This window comes from Lissotriton helveticus, chromosome 6, assembly GCF_964261635.1.
Source record: "Lissotriton helveticus chromosome 6, aLisHel1.1, whole genome shotgun sequence".
Lineage (NCBI taxonomy): Eukaryota > Metazoa > Chordata > Amphibia > Caudata > Salamandridae > Lissotriton > Lissotriton helveticus.
Window position 1 is genome coordinate 470,404,783 of NC_136067.1, and position 25,150 is coordinate 470,429,932.

Genomic DNA, 25,150 nt, shown 5'->3' on the forward strand with positions numbered 1-25,150 from the left:
GACATCAAACACAGCGTTAAAGTCCCCACCTAATAACCATGGGAATTGTACCCAGTCTGATAGTGCCTGTGTTCCCATGGAGAGATAGGCCTCCTGATCTAGGTTAGGGCCATATATGGAGGCCAACACTACCTGCCTGCAATCCAGGGACCCACATATCAGAACATACCTGCCTTGGTCGTCTATGCAGGATTCACTATTAGAAAATGAGATTCCCATCCGTATCTATATTGCAGCCCCTCTAGAAAAGGAGGAGTATGCCGTAGCGTAACATTGGCCGTGCGACCTCCTCTGTAGCTAACATGCCTCACATTGTAAAAGGTGCATCTCCTTGAGACATTTTGGCCTTGCGACGATGTAGCTGGGCTACTATTCTGCATCATTTTTGGGCTGACCCCATCCCCCAAATATTCCAGGATATGACAGTATACAGTTTCTCAACCGACATTTGCAATTGTAAAACCAGCAGCCCAGCAGCCCCATCAGTCCCTCCCCCACCCCACCACCCCGGACCCCAGAACCCCCGATCAGAATAAACAGGAACCATAACATCAATGCAAACAACCCCCAATACTGGGTCCAGCGATAGAACCTCGTCCGACCAAACTGTGTAAAACTGGAAAAACATTTTACAGTTAGAACTCTAGCTTACGCTTGTGGGGTAGGCCACGTGTGGAACACACAAGTTACCTGAGCAATGGAAAAGATACAGGCCCAAGTCGGGCCGGGCCATTATACTAACCGACATTCCCTCATGATCTCCAGGTGCAAATAGCAGCATAACTAGCACAATGCAATAAAGACCTGTGGAGAGTGTAGCAACCCATATCGATTAGGAAATCGCTGAAGTGGGTGGACATGGTCCCGGCAGTGTGGCGTCTACAATATTCCAAAAAGAAGGTGGGGGTGAATCCACTATAATCAGCCTAATGGGTCTTGACTAAGGTGAGTATATGTTGACGGGAATAAGGCCATACTCCCCCCAAAATCAGAGTCAGAGTTGGCTGTCTCACAAGGGCTAGTGCTAATCTCCGGCCGTGGGGCTCTGAGTGGCATCACCTGTTGGCGTGGCAGGGGAGGAGTTTCTCCACTCTGTGTAACCATACAACTTCTTGCGCTGGCGGGGGGCCGCTGTGTTTTCGCCTGCATCGGGTCTAGACTCTGTTCGGGGCCATTGGTCGTGACTGATTTTGAGCTTGGCCGGAAAAAGTAGTGCAAATGTTAAGCCCGCTGCACAGACTCTTGCTTTGACCTCCATGAAAGAAAAGCATTTTCCCTGGACAGCCAGGGCATAGTCCGGGAATATAGAAATCCTCACGTTCTTCATCCGCAGTGGGGCCTGTTCCCTCGCCGCTTGCAGCAACTTGTCCCAGTCCCTATAATTCCTAATATGGGACAGCATTGGACGTGGATTTGCTCTCGGTAAGGGGTGCCTTGTAGGGACACGGTCAACAGTAAAGTGCGGCAATAGACCCGTGGGCGCTACCACGGTTGGCAGCCATTCTTCGATGTAGGTCTTAGGATTGACCCCTTCCGTCCCCTCGGGCATACCCACTATTCTGAGGTTGTTGCGCCTCGCCCGCCCTATCGCATCATCAGCCAGGGCGTGTAAGGCATCAATCTGTTGTTGCATCCCCCTCAGCAACTTGAGGCCCCATGGTGCCCAGCTGGTGTTCAGTGTTTTTCTTTCAAAAATGAGTTTCCCAGCAACCAGAAAGGACTGGGTATCAACAGTGTCAAAAAAGAAAATTCCTTTCTGTGTTGTTAACTTCAGTGACCAAAAGGCCTACACACAAATTTCACCTTTAAATTGTGCTAAGTAGTGACACCGATAATTATTGCTACACAACACTAAAATTACTGTAGTCTCTCAAGTTTTATTATTAAAAATTATTTTCATTAAAACATTTTATCATACACATTTTACATAACATTTTTGTAATCATGTGCTCTGATGCAGATTTCGCCAATTCATTTAACAATTCCTTTTACAATTCCTGGCTCAGAGTCACTATTTCATATACATTGGTTACTTGTACACATAAATCTAATCAATATACAGTATCATCACATTCATGTTAAAAACAGTTAAAAAATCCTTAGACGACGCGTTTCGGCGCTTTGTCGTATTGTGGCACCTTCTTCAGGACAGACGTATGTTTAAAAAACAATATTTCTTCTTTCTAAAAAACGAATACATATAATTAGTATTGTTCAGCTAATTGAGAGTGCATTCTGTCTAGTTGTGTGCATATTTCATACCGTGTCACTGGTATTTTCTAGTTAATATTGTCTTACTTAGATCATTGTGCCATAGGTCGTTCTTTTGGGAATCTGGACCTCTCAACAAAGTATTTCTTTTGTCATCTTTGTGGTACTATCAATGTATGTGCCACGGCTTCTAAAATGAATAGGAAAGTTGAGTAAATAATCTCACCTCTCTTCCTAAAATAGAGAAGGCCAATAATTATCTTTGATTACACTTACTTAAAATTGGGGAGATTAGTGTTCCTGATGTCCTTGCGACTTTCAATCTGCGCAGAATTTCACTTTGGACACGGGCTCGAATGATGCCTTTATAGATTGACAGATCATGATGTTCAATTATGTCTTCATTAAGAGGCACTCTTTATATCGACCAAATTTAAGTGCATATACATACCAATGGAGTCATAGATACAGTTACTGGATAGGACTTCGCTGTGTTTACGAGGTCTAGTACGCCCTCTGGGTATCTTAATCCTTAACCCTTATTCATGCGGTTTCTTGCTCCTCCAGTAGTCACCTGGGTACAAGGAGCATATTTAGTACATATCTAATCATCTTGGATACTTTTATTTAGAAAAAAATGCGTGGCCACCCAATGGGACTAACGGTGCGTATGGTGGCTTCGCTGGATCCCGTATTACGTTAACCCAATGTGCTCCCTACTTGGGGTTATTGTTGCCCCCATGGGGGGCCAATGGTCTATACGAAATCGCAGTCCTGGCCTGATTATTCGAAGCCGGTATGCGAGCCTGTATTTCTATTCGTTTAAAATTTCAGCATCTATTTTCTCCCCTTCGTGACATAGTATTTCTGTACTGTTCTTTCCCATTCCCATCTAGATGTTAGATCACGTTATTGGCGATCCTCCTAGACCCCGTTTAATGCACAGCCTCCTATCCATTATAATTTTGGCTATGTCTTGGGGTAGGTTTAGGTGGAGCCGAATTACGACATTCACAGTATGGCGTTACGTACCTCCCTTCCCGCGGTGAAGCTAACTTCCACATCGCATACTCCTTACCTTATTGCTTTTTAGCGCGTAACGTCGGACACCGTCTCTCTCCCGGAAATGCAGTGAGAGCGTGTCGAGGTTCTGATCTTATATAGAGAACTGAGTTCTCCATAATTGAATAATTAGCAATTGTTAATTGTTTAACTCTATTCCTCACGGGCTCGCATTTTACGGGAGCCATTTTGATAGTTTTTTTTTAGGTGTATTGCGTAGATTCGCCTTCACGGCGTTACATAGCGACTGGTCGCGCCATGTTTGTAGTTTGTTTATTGTTACAAGCCATCTTGGGAACCCACGTGCCACCTTATGTGTGATTTCATTCATTGAAGGTTTGAAATGTTACACTTGAATGTCCCCTTTTCTAATTTGCGGGAGGTATCTAAATGTTTGTATGTCGGTAGAATTAGTGTATTTAAAAAATACGCCGATCCTACTGCGTGTTCAGTGTTTTTCACCTTATTGGACAACTTTCGGTGGTCGTCTTTAAGTAAGTTCAGGTCCACTGATATTGTGCCCAGTTGACTCTCTAGTGCAGAGCGGGAGTCACAAATTTCTTGTAGGATCATGTCTAACTTGTCCGCTGCTGGGGCAGGTGCACTGTCCGCCGCCATCTTCGGAGATCTGACAGATGAGGACTCCGACAGCGGTGAATGGGATCCCTCTTACTCGACCTCGAGTTGGCTCGAGTTGTCCCTCTGCCTATTGCGTATGCCGGTCCAGGTGGACCCTGTACACAGCGGGGAGGTGTTCACCATGCACAGCCACCACCAGCAGCAGAGGGGGGAGCCCAGGGAGCACTTTCTGTAACAACCACACTAGGCCGCATCCGTGTCTCACGCAATGCAGTGCTTCACATGGTTCTGTGCCCAGGTCGCAGCCCCCTGCTGTTTGTCCATATCTAGGGAAGCTCAGGTGTCAGCAGGCCCTTCTCCCACAGAGGCAATACCAAGTTTCCGCATGGTTCCAGGCCCCGCGTCACCTCCGCAGTCCATCCCGCTGCGGGCGCTAGGTCGCAATGCAGCTTGCTCCTCCAGGGGGGAAGGGGTGGGGAAAGTTCTGCGCGTCCACCAATGCTGCGTTGTACTCCCAGCTCCGGTCCAATGCCACTCGCCCCCTTATCTCACCGCTGCTGCCAGCAGCCACACCCGTCAGTGCGCAGGAGGCCTAGTAAGCCACTCTCAACCAGGCCAGGCTATCCAGTGAGCCTGTGCATTTGGAACTCAATATCCTGCACCCCCGGGTCCAGCCTGTCCAGTGGCAAACGTCGTCAAACCAGGCAGGGTGGCGGCAATACGTAGTCTCCAAAGGGCCCGTAGCAGCACCGGGTAGCTCCTCCGCGCCTCGTGCTGAGGAAAGCCAGTGGGTGAGCAGGGAAGAACAGTCTGCTCACTCCGGAGGGCCAGCAGCACCAACCTCCATATCCATGGTGCAGTCACGGTCCCCAACACTCGCTGTCAGCAACCTGCCACCCCACCACGGGGGAGAGAAGGAAGGAGTCGTGCACCTCACTGCTGACTGTGCTGTGTCACAGCTCTCCGGGTGCTCCCGCTGGGCCAAAGAGTCTAGGTCCAAGCCTGGGACCCACATAGTCAGGTCAGCCTGGCGGATGCATCACAGGCAGCTTCACGGCAGGATGCTCCGGTGCGGCTGGAGGCCACACCCAGCCTGCAGGCCCTGAGTGCAGTAGGCCCGTCTCGCTGTCACAGGGTAGAAAATGGCGTCCCTCCGGGACGCCAAACTCCGCCAGTTCTGTCTCACCGTGTTCCGACTCAGATCATGGTTGCTCCAGCCCCACTGCTGCCACGGGGTCAGGATTTGTTATCGGATTAAAACGGCCCAGCCTGGAGCTTGTCGCTTATGCGACCACCATCTTAGGCTGTAGGACACGCCCCATCGTCACTTTTCATGGTTAGCCAAGAGTGAAGCCTGATTTCAGGCCAACCACGATGGATCACGACCCGGATACACCAAGGAGGCTTTTCCCATACAATGATTTTACCTTCTAACATAGTCTCTGAAATACAAGTTATAATCCTTTAACGTGGCAAGGTTGCTGGTTGCATCTGCTGAAGACCCCTCAAAGTGAAATACCTGTTGGGCTCAGTACCACTGAAGCCATTGAGTTTCTACTGGTCAGCAGGACACTTCAGGAAAAATACCTTTTGCATCTTGTTGAGATCCTGTAGTCACAGAGGAGGAGCTCTCCACACAGGCCTCAAACAGAAAGACAAGTTTTCGTCTTTACATCCACAGTTCCAGAGATGTACATGGCGGTTGGGCTAGGTCAACTCCGGCATAAGCATCAATTAGTCATTTATCTTGTGAAGTGGTGACTGGTAGACCCTTGATTCACTATAGTGGGCCACAGTGAATGCTACAGTGGCTCTGCGAGGAGAATCATGAAGTGTTGCGCTTCCTCCTCTGAGAGCAAAAGCGTTGGGCTTCCTCCTCCGAATGCCGGACTGCTCTACTGCAGAGCACTGAGTGGAGTGGGGAGTTTGTTTGCTGAAGACCTTACCTCGCAGCCTGAGGAGTCGGTCGAGGGTGAGAAGAGTTGCACTGTGTGCGGAGCAGATCTGCTGGGGCCTTGAATTGGAACACTGATGTGGCTGTTCTCAAAGCAATTGGAGGAAGCTAATACAAAGTGCCTTCAGTCATTTTGAAAGAGGAGAGAGAGGCAGGCCTAATGGAAGCTCCCCCCATATCCGTCCCTTGAGGATACTGCGGAAAGGCCAAAAGACTGGCCCAGAGGGAAAATTACAATAACATCTTGTTGCAAAGTCATCCCGTGCACAGGGCTCACCCCAACTTTTTGCTGAATGGTACTGGTGGTAACTGACTCTGACTGACCCTGGGCTCTGCCTAACAAGGCCCAGGGCCAGTGCTATGCTAAAAGAGGCACATTTAGAATACAGTTAAAACACCTACATACACGAGGGTACACTATGGTATGGGGTACCCCTGTGATTTGCATGACCTACCCTGTGAGAGACCTTTAAATAATAGGGTAGGGGGATTACATCTACCTAGAAGTCCCTAATACACAACAGGGAATGTCAGTTTAGATGCCAGAAGCTTTCTCTACACTTCCATGTGAGCACTGCTGAAGCCTGAGGTCAGTTTAAAGGTAGCCTGGGTGGCAGGACTGCTTTTATAAAGTAACTTGTGCCCAAACTCGACTTTGGTGTTTGGGGCACTTTAAAATGGATAACCTACAGTGTTTTGGAATATTAGGAACCCCCAGTGTCTCCCCTAGGTGTTCCAGGGGTGGGGGGTCAGATATGTATAAGGTGGACCCTTATACAATGCGTTTTTTATGCCCTGGGTTAAGTGAAAGTTCACATTTCATTCTCCACATTGTGATAAAGTGTTGCTCAAATTTGACTTTGATGCTAGGACCACTGTGGAGGGAGGATCTGCAATACTTCTACGGATTCAGAACCCCAAAATCTCCCCTATTTGTTCCATGGGGAGGGGGTCCTGTAGATGTAGGCGGAGTACTTATAGAATATGTTTTTATAAGCCCTCGTGCTGGAAAAATGGCCCAAGTCAATTTTCCCATTGCTAATCCCATGCCACATAGGTTAACCTGGCAAGAGGTTATTAACTAATAACTCCTGATAGGAGAATGATAGAACTTCCATTCAAAGACTTACCAGAATGTTAGTGATACAGCCAACAATATGATATTGTTGACTTTCTCCTAAAATGTATAGACAAGACGATATAAGACTTTCTTGTTTGTAGGCCCAGAATCAGCCTTCCAGTGGTCTGTCCTGATTGGTCATAGTTAAGTGGATTAGCTAGGCTGTTTTGAAGAGGTGATAAGGAGCGCCTGCGGTTTCCAGCTTTGCTGGGAGGGCAGAGTGCTGCTACACAAGAATGCCAGAGCAGGGGGAGGAGTCTTAAACCACGGTCTTCAAAGGCAAGGGGACAGGCTCAGTGTCAGTTACAACTTCACTCTTGTGACCCCAGGACGGAGCTAGGCTTATGGAAGGAGAGCACAGATGCAGGGGGAGAGGCTATGGAAAGTAGCCATCCTAGGGGGGTGTTTAGCCAGCTCTTACCTCCCTGCTGGAAAATCAGCCATTATGAATTTGGAGGATTTGGTGCACTCTGGGACAAAATAATGCCACACTCTACAGGATGTGGTCATCCATGGGGAGTTGCCCTGCTCCCATTGGTCAGGAGTGACCTCTTGCTTGACCCAGAGAACTTGTAATAAGTATTTGAGAGGGGTAGAGTCTTTCAGATCTGCAGCTTGAAACTTAAGAAAGCAAGAAGTTACCATGCTGAGAAGTTGGGGTGCACATTCTAAGGCCTGCCCTCTGAAGACTGTACCAGCTGAAACTACAGGGCTGTGGATTACCTTGCTTTAAAATAACTAAACAGTGGACTCCCTGCAAGCTACAGGTTACAGAGCTCACCTGGAACATCACCACCAAGGATCCTCGAGAACTACCAGTGGATTTGTAAGAGTTTTGTCCAAGTGGATTGTGCGAACTGATGTCTTCAACTTTGAAGGACCATCTTTAGAGTGAGTTTGAGACACTTTGGGACCACTTGGGGAACTTCAGGAAGAAGTTCCAGGAGTTTAGAGAACGTTGGGGCAACTTTTGAAAAAAGCTCCATAGGGGAACCGACTCAACTTGGTCAACCAAGCCGCCTACCTTCAGCCGCGAGCCGGCCAAGCCATCCAGGTTCGTCCAGCTGAAAGCTCCGTAGGTCCGACTTCAAGAGTTTGTCCGGGAGTAGAAGAAATCCGAGGCCGGCGAACCCTCACCAAATCCGGCCTGGTGAAGAGCATCAAGGGACCCCATGGGAAAAAGGTCCAGAAAAGTTTTTAAGTCCGAAGGTAAAAACTGTGAGCGGGACCTACTTGCAGCCATGTTACTCAAGTATTTTTCATAATATTGTTTCTCTGTTCAAAATCTCTTTTTAGCTAAAAATATATCCCAGACACCAGCTCCTGAATGGGCAAGCAAATTACCATACTCAGTTGAGGGGTTTCCTATTTGTTATAGGTTTCAAGTACCATTTGCTGACAAGCCTGCTCGGGTGATTCCCAAGTGTAAACCTTGATGCATATTAAGATACATTTAAAATATGCATTAACTGCCTCCAAAACATTTATATCCCCTGTAGTACTAACTTTCATCTCCACTCTTTCTTTAATCTTATCCGGATATATATCCATTTGCTCAGGGCCATGCGTAAGGGACCTATCAGTTGTCAAGAAATATTTCTAGGGGTAGTGAGATTTGTTCTAATTAACAGAGCTTAAATGTCTACCAATAGTTGGACAATAATGCAGTGGACTTGTTTGCCTCGATGCAAGCTGCACTTAAAGAGATTAAATAGTTCATCTTCCCCTGGGTAATATATTTTTTACTAGTCTACCTCTTCTACGGGTTGTAATCACGGCCGACTGGAAGCTACTGGGTGATTGCTACTCGACCCGCCGCAGGGGGGGTGCTATTGAGAGGCACCGCTCCGGCTTTGCTTTTTCTACAGGTGGCCTATATTGCAACCCTCTGGCTCACCGGGGAAACACCTGTTGCCCGCTACGGCCAGTCCTGCCCTGGTTCATACCAGCAGTGCTTCAGATCATACCTAGTTTGGAATACCCCCTTAGCTTCTCTCATTCGAGCATTGCAACGTGTGCTTCTTTTCTCCCTTTTTTTCCTGTCTTTAAATAGAATATCATAGTAGTAGAGAAATTTGCAATTGCTAGCAAACAAATAACCTATTTCAGGGCAATAATATCTGCCAGCTAATGGGAACGCCAGGTTCTTTCGTAATAAAAGCAGCACTCGTCTGCCCTGTTTTTAATTCGGAAGGGAAACACTTGTGCCATAGAGCAAAATGAACGCCAAGAGTACAATTTTACATTTCACAGCATTTGTTTCTAGCTTATCATTAAGGAATGTTAAATCTACCTGTGCAGGTGTAAAATTATGCACCGTCACGAAAGGCACCAGTTTAATTCCACTTTGATATTGCAAATCATACCTTGGTAAATTGCTTTAAATCCGGGAGAGCCAATACTGTCATCTGACTGCAAATGGAGCCACATCTGGTTGCTCATGCTCACAATAAGATCTGGTACGCTGGAGCCAGTAAGCCTGAGTTTGCAAACAAATAATAAAATAACAAACATTATTTCTGCAGCAGACAATGCTATTTTTTTTTATTTCACGTTACCTACTGTGCTAAAATTAGGTAGTTCTGGAAAACGTATTTTGATTACTTTTCAAATGCATTGGTCTAAATGATAAGGTAGAAATATACACAAATGTGAAGTACGGATATAAAATAGCTTACATTTTTAAGAGAACGTATACAATAAAAGTAGCCTTTTCTGAAATGCTGACAGTGTCAGTCTTTTTACCGCTGATACAATATGCGAGACCATAACTCAAGCAATTTAAATACCAGACCGCAAACATCGCTTATTAAATGTATGTTGCTTAAATGATGTGTGGTCAGTGCAGCATTTCGCCCGACGAATCAGAGAAGATGTAAGGAGCAATACAGGTAGTTTTTTTCTGTTTACACATAGATGCAACCTACAAAAGGACGTAAGCTGCTTAAAATATGTATCAATAGCAAGAATAAATATGGAACTGGCTCAAGGTTCTCTGTGTCAGCGTAACAGTGCATGCGTCTATAAATAAGCAAGCAAAAACAGAAAGCACAAGTTGAACAGCAAGTAAAAACAAAATTCTTAATTTGAAACACTAAAATGTGAGTGCTGAAAAGAGGGGTGAAGTTGTGGCAAGTAAATGGGACTCGGGAAAACAGTAAGAGAGAAAGGGTTCATATATATATATATATTTATTATATTATATATATATATTTATTTTTGGATGGAAATCTGTGAGAGGAGAGTGAGGCGGCAATTGATTGCGGGTGCTCCCCCGCATTAAATGCACCCGTCTGCGAGTGCATCGTGCTGGTGTTGTTGGAGCTGATATATATATATATCGGGAATACTCTTAGTCCCCTTGGCCAATAATAAGTGGTTGTAGAATTTCTTTCTCCAGGGTTCCTAGAAAAAGAGATCTTGAAGCGTTATAGGAGTATGCCTCCGCTTCGGAGCCTCCGGTTAACACACACGGGGCGCCAAGGGGATTTGCAGGTTAGGCGAAATAGCCTTTCAGGCCTGCTCACAAATCATTGCAGGATCTGGTCTGTGCAAACCCGACACCCACGAGGCATACTACTATAGCGCTTCAAGTTCTTTTTTTCTAGGAACCCTGGAGAAAGAAATTCTACAACCACTTAAACATTTTTGGGTGATTGTTTCCTCGTAGTCAAGGGCAGGGTACACCTTAGCGAGCGTATACCACCCGGGCTACCACCACTGGTCCTGACAAAAACCCAATAATCATAGCAGCGGTTGAAACATGTAGACCATTTTTATTTTTCACTACAAAATCCTTGATACCATAGTCCTACCTAATCTGGCATAGTGTCCAGTTTATGAAATGTTATTGTTGCCCAGAGACTCCAGAATAAAGTTTTGATAGTGAGTAGCTTACTGGAAAATTTTTAAATCTCCAACCCCTTTTTTACTCTCACAAATAATTCAAAAAAATGAACCCGCTCCACTGTAGTCAGGTGTCACAGCACACCCGGATGGCAATCTGCTCTCCAGGTGGGACCCCGATGATGAAGCATGTCACCAACTAGGTTGGTGAGTGAGGGCTCTTCTAACAAAAGATGAATTTGTCCTTTCAGGCATTTTTGTGCACCTCTATTCTTCTGACGGAGGCATAAAGGAACCTCCTGGGGGTACTCCTCCATTTGTTTGTTTATAAGTAAATGGGACTGACATCAAGAACTGAGCATGCCTCCTGAAGCAAAATGCCTGTTCCATCGGCTGGTCATGTGTCATTACGGTTATTTCTCAGTAAAAGTGGTGGAGACTGTGAGAAACTGTGTGGGCTGAGTCCAAAACCCGTGTTTTTTCAGGTCGAGTTAGACTTGATTTTGCTAATAGCCATACACACTAATGTGTACTTTACAAATTACTCATGTACCAAATAATGTCCTCTTCCTTATCCCACTCCATACTATAAAGTGTATCCTATCTCAGAGATTTTAAGAGTAGATCGAATGTCATCAGCCTAGCTTGATGCCACCACGAGGGTCAGCATACCAAGCAAACCTTTTACCCATTGCTTTTTGTGCCAAGTAACATTTGGCACACACCACTGGGGAACTTTATTCTCGATTTGTGCCATCTATAAGTCACACCCTAATGTCTCAATGATTGATTTGTTGGTGCACAGTTGGGGAATGCATGTTTAAGTCCCTGTTACATTCTTACAGGAACACTGAATAGTAAAGGAGAAACTTCAACTATGGGTTCGAGCACACCCACTATTCTCTAGCAGCACTGGCCTGAGTGTGGCACAATGGTTGAATGAAAGACAGCTATCTCTGGCAAGGAGTATAAAGGCAGTAACGAGAAAAGAGTACCCATGGAGTAATGTTTACTACTATGAAAACTAGGCATTATTATACTGGCTTTAGCTTTGTGATGCTTCTTCTGGTGTGCTTCATGAGTCGTCATGAAATTATATTCCCAAAGACATGGTCAATTTTCTCATCATAGTTTTGTTGTTGTTAGTTGGAAATCTATATGAAGCGAAAACTAAGTTCTTATGGACTATTTGCTGTAAGCGCAGTATAAATGTGTGGATGGGACCTATCAGTTTCACAGAGCAAAGAGTGTCTACGCTTAGGCTTTAAAAAAATGTGCAAATCTGTAATGTTGAAATACTTTGCAGTTTTGAGTTTATTTTCTGCACAATCAAACATTTTTTCTCCTAGAACAAGTTCCCGAAGTGGAGTATTCATTATGCCAGTGTGTGAAAAATGTTGACATGTATATCCTGTCACTGGCCACACCTCGAACACTAAACTACCCCGTAGTATTTCTTGCTACCCCCTTAGGGCTGGATTTGAGGCCCCTAGTTACACCGCATTACAATGGTATGCAAATTATTTAAACGGTAAAAAGTATGTGCCTACTATGCACATATAAATCCCCTTGCTGTTGAAAGTTGAAGTGAGACTAAGTTCATGAACAGTCACAGTGAAGGCTACAAATACTAATTATAATGTTGAATGATACTTTATTTACAAATCAAATGTTGATATTAAATTTATGATTTGCTTGACTAAAACAAATCTGAACGTGTGTGGTTTTTGAAAGCAAACCATATGTTGCATTCAAAATTATCATCAGGCAAAGCAGGGCTCAGCATAATAGTTTTCGTCTTTTTATGATATTCCCCATAATTAAAGGGCAACAAGAAGCCAGTAACTATAAAATTGCTTAATCAATCTTCCTCACAGAGATGCTTGCCATAATGTTTAGCCCCCTCAAGTATTTCTTCTTCTGTACCAACATATTCCTGCAGATCCCTCAGTCCATCGATGGTTCACTAGCTGAGGGAGACTCTCGCCTGACTGAGCACCTAAAACTGTATCCCATATGATATACCTATATATGGCTTATTTAAGTAATCATTCTGCACTACTCAAGGCTCACTGTTGGGTAGAATTGCATAGCTCAGGGGCATATTACCAAGCAATAGCGATAATTATCGCTATCGCTTGGTTAGAGAGGAAATTTTACTGCTAAGCTGCGGTGATTTTTACCGCAGATAAACCTTGGTATTACCAAGGTTTATCGCAAATGCGATAAAAAACGGCCGCAATGCATGAATATCGCTGAAAAGTCAGCCATATTCATGCATTATCGAGCTAATGCTCTTAGCCATGTTATCCACCTCCCATTGGATAACATGGCTAAGAACTGCTCAGGGGCAGGTGTTAGCTTTTGGAGATATTCGCGCTTAACGCGAATATCTCCAAAAGTTGGTAATAGGAGATAGCGATGTTAGCGACTGTTTCCAGTCGCTAACATCTTGGCACGCCCACTTTGCATGTCATTAGTGATAAATATCACTGACATGCAAAGTGGGGCCCAAGATGGTCGCTATCTCCTACTAGCTGTCGCTAACTGGTGTTAGCGACAGCTAGGTAATAGGGAGATAATTTTATCCCTGCTTTCTTGGCTTTTAAAGCCAAAAAAGCGGAGATAAACCCCCTTGATAATATGCCCCTCAATTCTTAAACAATGCAGCATGCATGTTTGATGCAGGTATCGTAACATTCTTTTAAAGCAACTAAATTTGATAAACAATACAAGGTCGAGACAACGGCATTCTAAAATAATAATAATGTGGAAATAGATAAACATGTGCCAGAAAAAAATTGTAAATGGTATTAATATTTTACAAGAAATGAAAGGATTAATAACTACCAATTTCCTTGCTGGTTGTGACAGCAAAGGATCACATTTTCGTAGGTTCCTCACAAATTCATTGTTTTGTTAACATGAGATCCCAGGCCGGCATGCTTGACATTCAACAGTAAAGGATGAGCAAACTTCATCGTATAGAATGCAATTTCATTATTGGGAACCCTACTAGATGAGGGGATCTCTAATTATAGTGAGTAGTCCACTACCAAGGAAGCATAGGTCATAGCCTCTGCTGACCAGGCCGGCTGACGTGTCACCTGCCAAGGCCCACAGTAGGTTCTTAGAGGTTTGTTAGAGGTTCTGTTTAATGAGGAGGCAATAGGCTTAAATACGATACTTTTTTCAATTAACTATCATCATTTTTCTACCCTTACTCGAAAAAACACCACTGTTTTGATGACATTCATTTAGTTTGCCTCATTTTGAAATGCATGATGTACCTTTTTTTTAAACTCAACATCAAAGCTGAAAGTCATTCGACTCAGGTACTTTATTTATCATTATTCTGTACACAGCATTTTTTCTGGGTTTTGTTCATGTACTTACACATATAATACCGATCTTGTATCCCCAACTTTTCCTCCATCACCAATGGTAAGTGTGTCGTAACCACGCTCCAACTCAAATACTTCAAATGCAAGCTTGATAACCTAAAAGAAAATAAATAATTCATTATAAGTAACATGTAAAAATATGACACTGATATGTTGCAAACCATAAGAAGAGAATGTTTTTTTTTGCCTGTGTGTTAATACTAAGGTGATCATTGGTTATATGTCTTTAAAAGTAACTTTTCATAGAGTAATGTTCACTTGTAAATGAAAACCAGAAACACAGAAGAGATGTTGTGCACCTGGTATTTAAAATCCTGCAAAGAAACAACACCCTGCAGTTACATCAATTAAAATGCAATTATATATTTAGTTAAATATTTAATTTCGACACAGAGTACCAATTACGAAACATGAAGTAGTGCAATTTAGAGCCATCCTTTAAAGCTTATAATTGTGCAAATTCGCATTTATTCTGACATTATATTTACTGTATGCTATAAATAATATTAACATGTGTGAACATTTAAATGCATTAATGAAATGTAACTAATGTAAAATTGAAGCGTTATTAACCGCATGCGCGCTAGCGGAATTCTGCTCCTGTGCTGAGTTTTTTAAAACCGCACTTTACATGACGAGCTGGGCTCGTCATGAGCGTGCGAGGAGGCTACCTCATGACGAGCCCAGCTCGTCATGAGCGTCGAAGGGGTTAACAGGTGCACTGATGTTCACTTTAAACATGAAGATGTATACTGTAGTCCTGTTTGCATTTATCCTTCAAGCCACATTTACATGTCTTCTGAACGATGATGTTCTTGAGTTACATGTGCACAACTTTAACCATGCATTTGAAATGCACGTCCAAATTTTAGTCAAAATTTGTCTGACTAAAGTCCTTAATTATGAAATGTATTTTGCTTGGTTAGCTTGTTCTTTCTTTTGCAGGTGCATTCTCATGATTTCATTAGCAAGAGAACAGGAGTATTGTTGTATGTTTTAGTTTATTGATGGTAAGGCCTGAGAAGAGAAATCTTGGCAAGAAGCATGAAGACATAATGAGCAGATGAAGTCTCCTATTCATTGTGTATCAGGAACAGGGAGTACTCAAGGTTGCAGTAAAAGTCCAAATTCTGTGGAATGGGAAACTCAAGTGATGTTATGAATGCATACCACAAGAAGTTAAATGATTGGTTCCTGGTGGGATGGGAAGAGATATGATTGTTGTTGACGTTTTATTGGTTTTAATTAGTGTTCACTCTATTAGAATAGAGCAAATTCCCTTAGACTTGGAGGGGGACAGGCCTCTCTGCGTTCTTTATTCTTGCAAGTGTGAAGCTTAAAGCTAAACACTTTTTTCAACTCAGAAGTCTTCTACCTGAGCCTTTACTATGCTGGCACCTTCCCGGAATTTCCATGTTTCCTTGAGACCCTACTCTATAATCCATTTTATTTTAGACTTAAAAGCTTGATTAGATGACTTTAGAACTTATTTATGTTTAGGAGTGAGGATTGGAGTTTCTTTAAGTAACACCTATTTCTCATTTTCTGTTTCTGTATTGCTTTGATTATTTCATATCTTATCCTACTGAGACTGAACCTATTACCATATTTCAGTTTGCCAGCTGCAATCCGGTATCTATTTAATATTCTATTGACATGCATATATACTGAACTGCTTATTAACTGGTAATACAACTACTTAACATCAACCTTTGATGCCTGGTCCTTATTGTGTGGGCAAATGAGCTTCACAAAAGTTGAATTGTAATATTGCCAACTCCCTCGGCCTCCGAGTCAACTTAAAAAGATCCATCAGATGGAAGATTATAAATCACGCAGCTGCACATTCTTAAACTTTAGGGCTTTTGATCTAGCAGTCAAATAGATGTACTAACCTGTTAGATAAAAATACCTGGAACACATTTCACTTTGGCCAGTAGACACCCTCTGTAACAACTATTGTCAACACTGATATTTTGCACCTTATCTCAAGACCGGAGTTGTTTTAAAATTGGTTAAAAATTCACAATTAATGCGTCTGTCTAAAGACTTCACCCAGTTACAACTGGATGCCTATTTAGCTCCCTCACAAACAGGTAACATTTGATTGGTTTGGACAGTAAGCTGAACTACTTTCAGTTCTTGTGGAAAAAGAATATCACATGACATGCCCTACCGCAACTCTACTCAGGAAAACTGCATATCAGATTGCATGCTGGTTGCAAGATTTAATGGTGGCTAGTGGGCTTGTCAAGCAGAGACAAGGTGACTGACAGGCCAGATCAGGGAAGGGACCCAGGAAAACAGTGCTAAATGGTGGCATCCACCTCTGCATGTGTATTTATGCACCATATTACACAATGTCATAGTGCCACAAGGACCAGTGGAAGTTTTGAGACACTACCTAACAGTCACACTATAACCCAGCTGGGAAACAAACTCTAGGCATCAATCATATCTACAGTGCAAAATCTGCTAACCACCAGTTCTGTAGCCGCCTGATCACATATGATTCTTTGTATATGGTGACTTTACTTTCATTGCATTTCTTCACTAGCTTATTGGATTTACTATTCATAAGATCACTAACTCTGGAGAAAGCAAAGTAATGAAAGATCAAAACTGCTCCCAAACTGGTAAGCTGAAATTGTGCAGATACACCATATTTCAAGAGGCGCACTTGGTCTCTGACCAAACCACCTTTTCTTTTGTAGTGTAAGCACATGGATAGTGCATAACCTTTAATTGACACCAGCAACAACATTTTGTATGCATGAACTTGAAGGAGGTAAAGGACAGAAAATAGCCACTAAATCTTCATTCCCTATATGAAACTAAGTATGTTTAACGCATTAGAGACTTTTGTTATGATACAAAATGCAATTTTTTGCAATGGCCTTTTTCATCAAGCAGATAAACACCATTGGCAACTTTGCATACATTTACTATTGTAGATGGAGCTTCATAGTTATTCGAATGTCAGGTTACCAATACTTGCTCTTTAGTGCATGGATGTCCATAAGGGGTAGTCACTGCAACAATGAATCCTAATTTTTTTTTCATTATATCAATTTCCTAAAATTTAGTGCCCCTATTTAGCACTGATAGATCACTATACAACTGCCCTTCACCTTCTCAAAAAATTCTAAAACTAATGGGGTCTGAGTTAAAGGATGAAAAACACAGTACACCAAGAAACAGTCATACTTTCGTCCCATGTCCCTTGTGGTGTGTCCTGCATAATTAGTGTTGGCTGAATGTCTGAGGTGTCACTAGTAGAATTTCCACCAGCTCAGCCATATGCCCAGTGAATTTATGGAGGAAGCTCTATTGGAAATAGCTGTTAAATCACTTGTTCTGGAATGGCTGATCATCCACCATGCCTGGCAGACTTATGTCCATTAAGAAATGTAGTGGAAACATGGCAAATCTTGCCCTCCTAATGCTGATCATCACACCACTGTTCTTTGAACACAAAATGTGTTGTCAGCAAAGTATGTCTATAAGTCGGTCCTATTTATACCACTCACACTTGTGACATAAAGTTAGTCTATCCAGCATGGGCACTGGCACATTTTTGCTGGAGGTTTGCCCACAAACCCACCCATCTGCCCATCACAGTGGTGAAAAGTGTGAAATACGGTCGATTTTCCTCTACCCTATGGGTTTAGGCAGTCAATTTGCCACAACAGCAGGTGGAATATCCATCAGCTGAAATCTAACAGAGACCAATGGTCCTTGGTCAACGGTATGGCATGGCTTCTTTCGTTACACTCCTTCCTTTGCATGTACTGGGCAGTTATGTTCCCTAAACCACAATGCCTCATGTGACATGTGACATGGCCTACCCACCACATTCTATCAAGTACTGTATGCCCACATTTTATAAAGTTGTAAGATAGCTGTCAGAGGCGGCAGCATTATGTTGGACTGAATGTAGGGTCAATGGCAGATTTCACATCCTAAGGTTTTGTACAGTCCTAAACATTGCTAAAATCCATCTACCTCCAGCTTGTACCCCCAAAACTATCTTACTGCTACATCCCCTGGTAGAAAACAAAAGGTTGTTGGTCTGGGATATCTCTAACATGCTAGTGGACATAAGGAACATCTTGCCATGTGGAAGGGTGTATTGGAAAGAATAGGCAGAAGATGTACATATTGGGAACCCTGGCTAATTCACTACCATAGTGTGCTGTGGTACATAACTTAACCTAGCATGTTACCATTTTGTATCTGCCGCCTGCAAAAATGTTTATACTGGCTTTCTGCTTTTAGTATACCATATTTAGTTGTAAATGCATCAAAATAACATACAGGATATCATATATGACTCAGGCTCTATTGAGATGTAGGCATATGTCATGAATTTTCCTCTGTATAGTATACTGAACATTTTGGTGGATTATGTGTGCCTCAAAAAGAACTAGATCTCTTAAACAATCACCAGTTGGCTTCTTACCCAAGAACACAATCTAATAAAGATAATCTGAGAAGTATGAGTGAGTTTCAGACCAATTCTCTTCTCAATAGGCACATCAAGAAAATATCTGATAGTCCCATGCAAAATATGGTCTTAAAGATCATCAATTTGACCTGGACAATCTGGAAATGCAATTGCAATGGTAAGTGATAGTCTACTTTTAAAATGACTCGACTCGAAAATGGAAAGCAGAATTAAAAGCTCATTCTCTTTATTTCTTTAATCACTGTCCACTATTTAAGACAGTGAGTAAATATTGATTAAACTGTTTCAGAAAAAGAGATGTGTTGCCATCTAAACCACTGGATACACTTATGTCACTTTGCCTAGGTGAAATACTAGCATTTTCTGTCAGAGTAAAGGTTTGCTAATGGATCAACCTGATGCACTGGTGGCTTAGTACTTTTTTATCCTAGTCAGCTATAAAGGAGTTTATAACCATGTGTGGCGAATGTGGGAATTTTGATAAACTACTGAAATATTGTACAAAAGTCTACCCTTTAAAATAGTTGTGTTTATTTGCTAACACTTATTGTCTCGCCTTTAATTTTGTGCTTGCCAAAAACTCGTTTTTTAAATTTAGTACCCCCAGACTAAGAATTTACTTCTTCATCTGGAGAGTATTGTCTAAATATGTGGCTAAACCGTCGCCTGGAACATACCGCAAACCTATTCATTTATGCTTGTTAATGGATATATTTGAAAAATTATGGTGAACAGCCTTTACAACGAAACTTTTACAACGCACTACCTTTACAACGCAACTTTTACAACGCAAACTATTACAAAGCATTGCTCTGGGGGGCGCTCTAGGATAGAGAATAGGTTAATTTACTATCCAATAACCTTCCCTAGTGTCCACGGGGACTGGAGTTGGAATAGTAAATTAAACAATTCACTATCCAGCACCCCAAAGCACTATGCGTTGTAATGGACTGCGTTGTAATACTTACGTTATAAAGGCCTGCGATGTAAATGCATGCGTTGTAATGTCATACATCCAAAAATTATGTCTCATTCATCCAACAAAAGGCAAGACTAAAGTAATTCCATACCATTGAAATGTTTTTTCAAGTTCTAAAAAGTCATCTATTCGGGCGAATATATACAAATTTAAGGTATATTTAGCTAGAAACTTCGAATGGCTGTGGAAAAAGGTAAGTAATCCCTATTTTAATACTTACTGTATGAAAGAATGTCTTCCTTAGAAGGGAACAAAATTTCTCATTGTAATGTTTTTCTTCACATAATTTCTCAGGCAAATGTTATTATTTTTTATTATTATATCGGGATTTATACAGCACAACAGCTTTTCCAAGCATATCCCAGCACAAATGGCGACATCTAGTTCAATTGAAAAAAAAGAATTAAAAAGGCAGACCCAAAGTTCCATGTCTTGAGAAGTATTTCAAAAGTAAAATGTCCCTTGTGGCTCGGATTTGTAGTGGAAAAGCCCTCCACCCCTTGGCAGCCAAATATGACTAGGAGCTGTTGACGCATTGTTTGCTTCTAAATCGAGAAAGGAATTGGAGGACCGAAGTGACCTAACCGGTTGATATGGAGTGAAAAAATTGGACAGGTACTGAGGGCCTTTATGATATATATCTCTATGAATAAGAACTAGGCCTTTGAACCTGACATTTTATTTCACTGGTAGCCTGTGTATATTTTTAAAGCTGGCTGAATGTGAGCTCTCATGGGGAGATGCAGCAAGAGACGAGCGGCTGCATTCTGCACTAGCTGCAATCTCCTCAGTAGGTAGGCTGACAGCCCCACCAAAGTGAGTTGGCATAGTCCCACCTAGAAGTAATCAAAGCCTCAATCGCTGTATTTTGCTGCACGAGGAGAAGCAAATACAGGATTTTCTTTTAGCATTTTTAAAGGGCCAAAGCAGGTACCTAGTACCCCTGCCACCTGAACTGAAAAAGATACAGTGTTATCAAATTCACCCCCAGATTGCACGCTACCATTGCCGGGGAGGGGAGGGGGCATCCTGTGGCAAAAACCATTCTTCCAGTTGGGCTGGGGTGGGGCAAAAGGCAAGATGTCTGTCTTCCTGGAGTACATTGGAGGCTATCATCAAGCATCCATTTAAGCACAGCTGTCATATACGCCTTAAAATTACTCAAAGTAGGAAATGTTGAAAACAAGATTCACATGTGGGCTGCAGCTCTCACACACCTGTGAGGTAAACAGTCTTCTCTGAGTATCCCTGTTAACTTTTCACCAGCAACAAGGGTTTCAATAAAGAAAAATGCATATAGTCATTTTCAACACCACATCACGTATAAAAAATTTACTTAGAATATACAAACAAATGTAGTAAAATGATAAAGTATACAGCAAACCCACACACTCAGGCATTCTCCAAGAGGATCACAATAAGCTCAGAGAGAGCCGTGCGCAGACCAGATGCTGTAATCTAGGGCTGACCCACACCTACACACTGTTTGCCACTGTTAAGTCGCTGCCCCATCTTAATTAATGGTTCAACTCTTTCATCAGTTTGAGCATGCTGCCATTTGCAGTAGACCCCACAAGTTGTTATTGTTAATTACCCTGTTAAAGCAGTTCACCCCCTATGGATTCAGCAAGGGATGCATACATCACCTAATGCACAGAGGGTGGGTAGCTACATTAGCCCATTAAAGGAAGTTCCACATGAATCGCCTAGCGCCACGACCGGGCTTACACAATCACCTACAATATGGCCCCAGTCATTAAGACCAGGTACCTCACCCTGAATGTGTGGGTAATGCATGCGGTGAGAAAGTGCTATTAAGTTTACTCCTACATTAAGCGTTAGAAAGCACACACCATAGTCCTTTAAAAACACACACACACAATGGCAACAGAGATGTAAAGCTTACAAAGATGTTGGAGGGGATCCGCTAGCTCCACCACTTACTCTGCATACCCACGGAGCACTAGTCTGGATTTGGCCAGGCATCCCCTTTCAAGCACTCAATGCTATTATAGACAAAAAGGGGCAGTATGTACTTGTTGAGGGCTGACGTGACAGCTCACACAAACTACTGGGGAGCATTTGTGCCTCGTACAATGACTGAGTGGCTTTTTAGGCTGTGTTCTCTGTAGTATTAGTGCATAAAACTGGGACACCATAGATTCTAGGAGGGGACTGACTGCATGCTCAACTTGCAGCTAAATATGTCCCGCATCCCACTCCTGCATTCCCCCATACTTTCACATGGAGCTCTTTGCGGAGTTGGTCCACTGGTGGGCACTAACAAATGCATTGAGGATTTTACACCCACACTCCTGAGTCTATTATTGTTATTCTGCAGCACACCACCTCTATATATGCCTTGACCATATTCTATACTCTTCCTCCATCCTAGACAAAATCGGGCATGCTGACTACCTGGGCCGCATCACTTTCAATCACAGAAAGTAGACGTGGCGTGGAACGCCCCGGTCATTCAGGGCCCACATCGGGTATTTCGTTGGAAGGTCTAGAAGAACAGATTTTCTGTGAATCCTGAGAGTTACATATCAGGCAATAGAAGAAGTGGCAGGGATTAGTAAGGAACTGGAAAGAAAGATCAAAGAGACTGAGAATCTTATACCCACCCTAGAAAACGCCACAACCCGAGATGCCTCTGAGGGCCCACATGAAACGAGGCCAAAAGCTGACATGCTGGTCTTTTAGAGTGACTGCACTGCTTCAATCTCAATGCCTATATATTCAAGACACAGAGAGGGAGAAAAATCTGTTTGCTTCCTTGCATGGCTGGCCTGACAAGACGCCCTCAGTGGCCCGTTAGTTGAAATATCTTCACCCACCGGCAACACCCTATACGCACAATGTGACATATTAAATGCATTCTTTGTGTATTATACCTCTTTGTACAAAGAATCTATATCCCCAGTCAGAACTAGCAGTTAATGACGCGGACCTTACAATTATATGAGTACGTCATGTTCCCATCTTTCTCCACAAACTATTTTGGTGAACTTTAGAGACTTTCATATGAAAGAATGGATATTGACCAGAGCAATAAGGAATAAAACATATCAAACAGTACAAAATTATTCTTTCTGGATATTTTTTTTATTATATGTCTTTATCCACAGCATGAGGGCAAAAGAAATTTGACGCAATGATTGACATCTTCAAGAGTCAAGGGGCAGCATCATGGATTGTTCAGCAATCTAAATTGAAAGTCCTTCATAAGGGTTAATCACTGATTTTCCTTTCAGTGTACCAGGACTTTTTTTTCCCTACAATCTATTAAAAAGTCTGATGCAGGGGGGTGAGAGTAAGTGTTGGGGGAAGGGGCCCCTTAATATGATGTTCAGACTCATTTATTCTTTAATGCCCTGTCCCCTGAAGCAGCACACTTTTATTTGCATGTTTCACACATTTTATTATTTTTAAGGGTCATGTAGCATTCTGCACTGTCGCTGATCACCTGTAGAAGAAGTTGTGAGTGCATTGTCAAGGCACTCACTTATAGGAAGGGGAATGCGCACTCTATGGTGTGTGGTGTGGGGGGTCGCTCCTGTGGGAGACCGTGAAGGGTGGGGCTCTAACAATAGTGGGCACTGGGTGGGGGAGGAGGTTGAAAAATTCAGGTAGAAAAGTCCAGAAGTATTTGCCATCAATGAGTGGAGGCTCCAAGATCTTCCTTTTCGAGATGACATGGAGGGGTGAGGTGGGAGGCAGGATACACAGAATTCCGATTACAGTTTAAATATTTTTTGGAAGTCAGGGTATAGCTCAATTAAGCCCCAGTGAGCTTAGTGGGTATAAATATTAGAAATTCCCTGACTGCATCTTGTAATGTCAATTCATAACCAGGCCAAATGTAGGTCCATTTTGGCGTGGCTCCAAACATCCTCTGCCCTGGTTATCCTCCGCCAAGAGTTCCACCTCAAGAACTTGGTGAAACAGCTGTGTATCCCTGGACTTACCTTGCATGCATAATATGCATCAGCTTGTGCCGCAGTTAGGGGAGTGGCAGTTTTAATCTCACAAGATCTTCCATGTGAGGTGCAACAGATAATAAAGATCTCAAGGCAAAATGGATTTTAATGTGCCCTAGAATCCACAAGCAGTTTATCTACTTTATTTGCTATCATGGTCAATTGAGGATGATGTTTCCTCCCGTTCGTAACCTAATGCTGCAATTAAAGGAGCTTTTGGTTTCAGGGGGTTATTTTAACATTATCCTGGATGTCAGACTGGACTGCTCACATATTGATAAGCAGCAAAATAAGCTGGTTCATCACGTTTATTTAGCCAAATTGAGAAGCAACTTTGTCCAAAACAATACTTGGCAGCTGGACCATCCTCAGGGGGACAGAATATACCTGTTTTTCAAAATGATGTAATTTCACCTCTATGATTGTTTTTCTTTTTGGTGTCTCATAATTTGTGCAGAAGGAAACCGGTATAATAGCAGACTGCTTCTCAGACCACTCAACTCTTTTTTTTATGTATCATTGAGGGATCAGAGGATTGAACAGGCTAGGCGGTGCTTTGATAAATCACTATTATCAGACAAAAATTGGATAATGACAATGCGTCTTGCCATAGATTTATTTTTCGAAATAAATATAGGCACTGCTTCCTCATTTTCAGCCCGGGGTGCATTCAAGGCTTTTATTTGGGGTAGGTGATCTCTTATAATGCACAAGTTATTAAACAAAGTAAGGTCCAGGGCTTGGCTGTACAGCGCAAACTTGACCTGGCCATTCTCAAATACTCCAATCTCCATACATCTATCACCAAAGGCAATTTATATTAAGTGCATCAAAAATTAAAAGATTACTTCATAGCCAGATGAATTGTCAATCGAAATAAATGCTTTCGAAAGAGCTATGAGGAATGTGAGCATAAAGAACATTTTTAGGCATGGTCAGTGATACAAAAAAGGAATAATAAGACCATCAAAGCTATCTTTTATGAAGCTGAGAACCAAATGGTCACTCAACCTGATCTAATCAGCAAAGTCTTTCTCAAACATTGTGTAGGGATTTATGCACAAGCCAAGAGATCTACTCCTGAGCATATCGTGATATCAAGAAATTTCTGCACTCAATTTGGCCCCCTTCTCTTACTAGTGCATTACAACCCTTTGCCTGTTTCCATCTCATTAGCGGAGGTAAAGGATGCAATGAAATCATCTCCCAATGCAAAAGCTTGCGAAAGTGATGGCCTCCAGCCGAAGTATACAATCGGTTTGAAGCTCAAGTGGCAACATTTATTTTTCATCCTTTTTAATGAAATTCCAGAAGCATGTGATTTACCAAGATTTTTCATAGAAGCAGTGATTGTCAGCGTCCTTAAAAAGAATACATTTACTAAGAAACAAGGCTCATATCATCCAATAAGCCTGTTTTAGCGCTTATAAGATATTTTTAAAAATAATTACGACTAGGCTAGTCCTAATAGCACAAATTCTGGTACATTTAAACCAAGTAGATTGCTACCCACTAGGTTGATTTCTTCTAATACCAACTTTTTA

The 25,150-nt window shown here is 42.5% G+C and overlaps 1 protein-coding gene across 1 annotated transcript in view; it reads right to left on the reverse strand.

Annotated features, from left to right (window-relative positions):
- The window catches only part of CSMD1 (CUB and Sushi multiple domains 1), a 4,503,734-nt gene that overhangs the window by 2,273,415 nt on the left and 2,205,169 nt on the right, over positions 1-25,150 (reverse strand). The window contains exons 11-12 of the mRNA XM_078647516.1: positions 14,169-14,272; positions 9,293-9,405 (exon numbers count right to left, since the gene is read on the reverse strand). Of these exons, the coding sequence (XP_078503642.1) occupies positions 9,293-9,405; positions 14,169-14,272 (217 nt within the window). The remainder of the gene's footprint in view (positions 1-9,292; positions 9,406-14,168; positions 14,273-25,150) is intronic.